Raw genomic sequence first — 6,514 nt, forward strand, 5'->3', positions numbered from 1 at the left:
TGGCAGGGGGCGGTGGATATTTGTGGTGGTCAGTGTGGATATTGTGGATGAGTTCTTCTGTGTCATCACGTTCTATTAGTTCTACAGCTTCAGTTTCGGAATTTTCACGCTTAGTAACACATACAGCTGTTCCCTTTCAAACAGTGTCGCATTCCGAAGGTTGTTTAAGCGACATACACCGGTATTGCGGTATTTTAAAAATTCATATCATAACAAAAATAAACACCGGTATTCGGTATGAACCGGTATACCGCCCAGCACTAGATGAACTTTCTTTTTAATGTTCCGGACCGCGTCAGTAAGAACTTGGTCCTTTGTTCAGTTCATTTTACCGCGGATTTGTTTATAAACAAGGCACAATTCTACGCATGATTTTCAGAAAGATTGAAACTAAAAGACGATGCTGTGCCGAGTCTGCCGACTATATTGGATCCGACAGTAACGTCGCACCACACAAGTGTGAGTATTACGTGCTCACTATTGCATTGTCTGTTAAACAAAATATTTGATATGTACTGAGTATTTAACCTAAATCACAGCAGCGTCCACCAATGAAGGATGTAGGCTGTCAAACATACACAACTGTTAGCCAATAATAACGGTGGGCGTTAACTTCCGAGTCAACTATCTGCCACACCTATTCAAACGAAGTGTTCCGATGAGGGGGTCAAACAGGACAGAAAATACCGTATTACTTCTAAATTATGTTTTTTCATGTAAAAATCTTGATAACATTATAAGTGGACCTCAGAGAACAGTACAAAATAATAAAAAAGGCAGTTCATGACCCGTTTAACAGTGTTTATGGAAAAGATCAGGGCAGCGAGAGCGCTTTGGCCAATCGCATCCAGAACCAGTCCTGTGTGCGGGGTCTGGTGTAATCACAGATGGTCAGAAAACGGAGAATGCTGGGAAAAGGCCTCTTCATGGATTTGTAGACAACAGGGATTAGACGTTTAGAGCGAGCTCCTGCAGCAGAGACAAAAGTCAAACTGTTACATATTAGGAACTTCACAGGAAATAAGAGTTTCTATGCTGCTTTTATAGCTGCATTATCCTTCGGTTTTAATGACATGAAATGCATTGTTTAGCACAGCTTAGAGCAGATATATCACAACAACTGCAGATTTCAATGACTGAAATATAGCTCCAAGCAGTAATGGTGGGCTCAATCTTTAGGAAACCAATGCACATGCTTTTAAGCAGGTAAATATAGGAGGACTATTTCAAAATCGTTGTAAAAGACAAACTTTCTGCTGCTAGGAGGCGCTATGACAGTTACCTACAATTGTAATGTCCATATGTTCAGCCTCCTTGACCAAACATACAGCTCAAGTTTGCTCTAAATCACTCAAAATTTATGGCTAACAACTCTGGTGTGCATTCCAAATTTCAGGTTTAAGCATGCTAAGCGCCTCAAAAACAAAAACCTTGACAAAGAATCTTAGAAGAACAATAGGGCCCTTCGAACAGTGCTTGGGCCCTAATAAGCTAAAAATAAAAATGGCAATGCAACTCAAATAAATATTAAGAAAAATGCTGTACCTGGGCAAAGGCTGAGTGCAAACTTAGTCTGAAAATCACATGCATCACTGTCCAGATAGTCATCAGAAATGACCACCACCATCCTCTTGCACCTAAAGGGCAAAAAAAAAAAAGTTATTACAACTAATTACAAACATTTAAAGATATTTGACATTTCATCAAGAATTTATAAATGCACAGACATTAAAATTCTGCTGGCCAATACCAAAAGCATAAACAATAAATGACTGATATTAATATTATATACTATTTTGTTTAAACAAATTAAAAATAAATAAATAAAAGCAATGTTATGTACAGTATGAAGAATGGCTATTCATTTTTATATTTGCTAAATATTACAATTAAAAGTGTTATTAAATTATTATTATTATTATATATTCTTTTTAAAGATTAACTTAAATGAGCATTGGATGATAAATAACCGCAAACCAACTTGCCTTTTTTCTATGAGCTCACTGGTGATGGTCCACACACATGCGCCAGGAAGGACGTCTCGGTCAAAGACACACAGCTTCAGGTTGCATTCAGTCTGTTCCAACTGTTTGATCATCTCATGCACAAACTGGAAGTCACTCTGACAATAGCAGATGAAAGCATCAAAGGTCTCCGGTGTTAGTCCTGTCCAGTGAAGACAATGATTAGTTTGGTAATCTGCTATTCAGCTAACTCCACACAGTGTATTCAGACAGAACAGGGAAAAACTCACCTTGTGGATTATCATACAGCGTGATGCCTTCTCGCTCCTGTGTGCGCGGGCCACAACTGTCCACCACTGGAACCTGGACAGGCTTCCTCATCTGTCTTTCCAAATACTTCCTGCAGTCATCATCTGTGCACAAACACCAACAACATACAAGAGCACTTAGCTGGAGATCTTCTATGTTGTCCGAAATAATGAAAGTCATTTCATATGTGTTAGATGGTCACATTCTCCTGTTCTCAGAATTAGCCATTCTTTTCTCAGTTATGCTCTTTGGAGATTTTTGTTTCTTCTTTTTTGGGGGGATATGGCTTAATTCTTTGGAGAAAAAAATAATCAATAAATAGACAACTTTTGTTTTAATAAGTGGACAAGAACTGCAATAAAATGTGAAATTTCTTACTAATTTTTCTACTTGTGAGTTAATTCTTTGTAACTTATTTTAACTGACATGAAAAACAATACTAATACTGATGATAATAATATTTGTGACTATAAAGCATTTAAATTAATTCATTTTAATTATTTAAACCATATAAATATGAATAAAAACAGTAATAATACTAAATACGTTTTTAATGTTTATTTATATATTATAGGCTAGTATAATATAAATGATGTAATATAAATTGTTGTATACAATGTTGTGGAGAAAATAAGGAAAGTGTGTTCAAGCGCCAGCAGAAAACAGTGTAAAGAAATACTCTTTGAGAGAAGCAGTCTTTATCAGCAGAAGTTAAAATCAGCTCATAAGTGTATTTACTTGTCTCATTAGTGTGTAGTGCAGTTGTCCTTGCTAGGAAACGCTTATTTTGTTTACTGTGTGGAGACGTGCTGATATCGCGTTTGGTCTCGTTCTGTATCGCGTATCTTGTCAGTGTCTGCGCTTGCTTGGCCATTTGTTGTGGAGAAAATAAGGAAAATGTGTCCAGCTGAATTAATGTAGTATTTTGTTAGAAGAAGGGTATAAAAAAATCTTAGTTTACCATGGCAGCCGTCGCGTGAAGGCCTCCTCGTGTGAAGACGAAGAGTGTAAAGACCATCGACTCTACCATGCGACTCCACCGGCCAGGGACACCGGCAAAAGATAAGTATCGCTTTTTATTTCTCCTCTTTCCTATTACTTGTTTCGCTTCTGTTTCAGTTTTTTAAAACCATTTCTTACTATGTATAAGTAAGTTGTTGTTTTTTAGCATGTGTGTTTGGCAGTGTTATTTTTTAGGATTACTGATAGTTCTTTAATATTTTGAATTGTTTTTAGTTTTATTTTTTTGTTTTTCATTTAAATGTTAAGCTTAGAAATTTTGTATGCATTTGTCATTTTGATTTAATCTCTTTATTTTTTTAAATGTGTATAGGTAGTATTTATAAAGTTTTAGCTTTTAGTTTTGGATCTGTTTTTAGTTGTTTTAATACTACAATTGATTGCTTCTGTTGTCCTCATTTGTAAGTCGCTTTGGATAAAAGCGTCTGCTAAATGACTAAATAAATAAACATAAATAAAATGTGGGTGACATACCTATAATGTCTTTGAGGTCTGTTATGACATCTTTCCTTTCAGCTTTTTCTAAAATCGACAGTAAATTTGCTACGGTTGCCTCTGGACGAGTTTCCCACTCCGTTAAGACCTTTTCAAAGGGATACTCTCTTTTCTCGAAGTTTTTGATCTCCAGGTAGGTAAAGTCCATCATTTCGGCGACTGTCCTCCAGTCTGCTGCCACTGCGTTTGTTGGATTCAAATACAGCCCCAGTTTCTTTCGGAAACTGCAGTTTAAAGCTGTTACTGGAATCGCCTCATACTCTATACTTGATTTTGATGCCATATTTATGGCAAAATCTCACGGTTACCCAACTCAAGTTGTTAATCTCCGCGTTTAACTCGAGAAGAGAAAGTGATACGAAAAAGTTCAATATTTTAATGTGTCATTTTCTGACGCTACCGATAGGCTGCAAAAAACGACAAAATCACGAACTGCAATACGTACACTAAACAACAGTAAAGATTGAGGAAATGTTCGCAAAAAAAATAAAACATGAGTCAGAGAAATGACGAAATACACGTACAGCCAATGGAGTCATGAGCGCGCGAAGTTTACGTAAAAAAGGCAAGGCAGGATCGGCTGCTTCAGGAGCGGTGTCAGGACTTTGTGGGTCCTGGAGAGATTAATCAAACACTGATCTCAGATCTGCTTACAAAGGCAGCGCCTCAACACCAAATATGGGCAATTTCCGCAACGTTTACGATAGAAAGTCGATGTGTGGAGGAAAAATGCTTAAAATGGTCCGTTTTGCAGAAGCTCTTTGGTTCAGTGTGTAGAATATTGTGTTAATAATTGTCTAATTATGTTTACAGCATTGTCTGTGTTCAGTTTAGTTGATTCAATTTTGTTTTAAAATATATATAAAAAATGTTGGTGGTTTGACCAACATAGACTACAGGAAGCAATTTTGTTGACAAGAAACATATTTTGACTGTTTTTTTTTTTTTTAATAATCAAATGGAGTAACCCTAAGAAAAGTCCTTGATATTCATGTCTAAAAAAATATGCTTGGAAGTCTGATGGGGAAAAAAAGTAAATGTAAGTAAAGGTGCACATGTAAAAAGATTGTACAACTTTTTACTAGTAATCATAGCGTTCTGAGCACACAGCTGTCTTTTACAGCGTTTTCCCTCACTTTTTAAAACCAAACTGAAACAGTTGGCACTTCTCACTTCCTATTTCTGAATAAATGAAGAAAATATTCTGTATGTGCACATTATTCAAACTTTTTCAGTTTTCTTATCATTTTCATCATATCACTGTTTCATGTGAGAAAGGGAAAAGTCACCAAAAATCCCAATCCTTTTATTTTTAGGTATAACAGCTTTAGGTATAGCTCCAAAACTTTTCATCATCCTTGACTAAACCAGGACATTCGCAGGAATTTATTAAAACCACCATAAATGCAATATTGTATTCAACCCAATATACACAAAACAAATACATAAAAATCGGAGTTACAGTTTGTAATAAAGTCTTCAGAATGTGAGCAGAGGTTTCTGGACCTGCATGTGAAAACAGATTCAGAAAGAGCAACACAAAACCACACTATTTTTCATTTCCCCTTCCTCATTCCACTGTGCAACCTGTGACCTAAGCAGATGGCTTGCATCTATTTGTGATGCCCAGCAGAAAAACCACTTTTCCACTACATCTCCTCCTTAGAAACTCTTATTCTTGGAGAAGTAGAAGTCAATGCCTCTGTCTTTGTTGTCTTGGTGTGTAAGATGAGCCCTTCCTTCCTTTTATTGGCGGACCAGACTGAAAAGAAACCAGTAAAATAGTGTAATTTGTTTGAAAACAAGCCCTAACAATTTTGTCCCTAACAATCAATAATGTAAAGTTGCTAATAATCTTACTGATTTGTTGTTGACATGCCGACTCCACTCGGGCGCTATGATAACGGGAAGGGTATGTTTCGTTGAGCGAAACCTGGGCGTGTGAGAGTGCTGAGTTGCTGAGGGTCCAGGAGCGTGTGAACGTCCCCACCTTTAATACCTCGAAGCTCTGGAACCCACTGTCGCACATAGTCTCCCTTCACAGATACATAATTTAGTGTCAATTTTGTGTCAAAATATGCCTTATCATCCTGCTGTAATCTCTCAGACGCATCAGAAGTATGTGTAACTTCTTCTTCCTACACTTAAACTTACGCTCATAGTAAAACCTGCTCACTTAAGTGACAATGATGAGCAAAGTGGAAAATACCAGGATATGCCTTTATGAATATGATTCACATACGTTTAGGCACTAAAAGCAACTGTTAATTTATTATTAATGGTCATTTTAATCATCTACTTAATTTGCTGATATTAGAGTGTAATCAATTGGGTTTTTTAATGCTTCCCTTACCAATTTTGGTGTTTTATGATTTTTTTTTATTTTTTATTATTATTATTTTACTATTTAAACTATGGTTATTTAATGACATGGTCTACTGTGACAACTTACCCCTCTAGTATGCAGTGCTATTGAGGCATGTTTGTAGAACCTGCTCACTTAAATAACAATAAAGAGTATTTAAAATTGGAAAATACCAGGATGTGCCTTTATGAATATGATTCACATAAGTTTAAGAACGAAAAGCAGCTGTTAATTTATTAAAGATCATTTTAATCATTTAAACATCTATTTAATTTGATGATATATCATAGAGTCTAATTAAGTACTTTTAAACCTGTAATTCAAGTACTGGTAAAAGATTTTATATATATATATATATATA

At 35.9% G+C, this 6,514-nt stretch overlaps 1 protein-coding gene and 1 pseudogene across 1 annotated transcript; both read right to left on the reverse strand.

Moving 5' to 3' along the window:
* Window positions 1-727: 727 nt before the first annotated feature.
* Window positions 728-4,312, reverse strand: LOC107701636 (myeloid differentiation primary response protein MyD88-like). Its single transcript, XM_016503674.1, has 5 exons — window positions 3,768-4,312; window positions 2,255-2,377; window positions 1,986-2,166; window positions 1,546-1,637; window positions 728-969 (listed from the first exon to the last, which is right to left on the reverse strand). The coding sequence occupies exons 1-5, from the start codon at window positions 4,069-4,071 to the stop codon at window positions 815-817; spliced, it is 855 nt and encodes a 284-aa protein (XP_016359160.1). The 5' UTR covers window positions 4,072-4,312; the 3' UTR covers window positions 728-814.
* A 415-nt stretch (window positions 4,313-4,727) lies between these two features.
* The window catches only part of LOC107701637 (cryptochrome DASH-like), an 8,625-nt pseudogene continuing 6,838 nt past the window's right edge, over window positions 4,728-6,514 (reverse strand).

Source organism: Sinocyclocheilus anshuiensis, unplaced genomic scaffold (genome assembly GCF_001515605.1).
Source record: "Sinocyclocheilus anshuiensis isolate Anshui unplaced genomic scaffold, SAMN03320099.WGS_v1.1 scaffold1626, whole genome shotgun sequence".
Lineage (NCBI taxonomy): Eukaryota > Metazoa > Chordata > Actinopteri > Cypriniformes > Cyprinidae > Sinocyclocheilus > Sinocyclocheilus anshuiensis.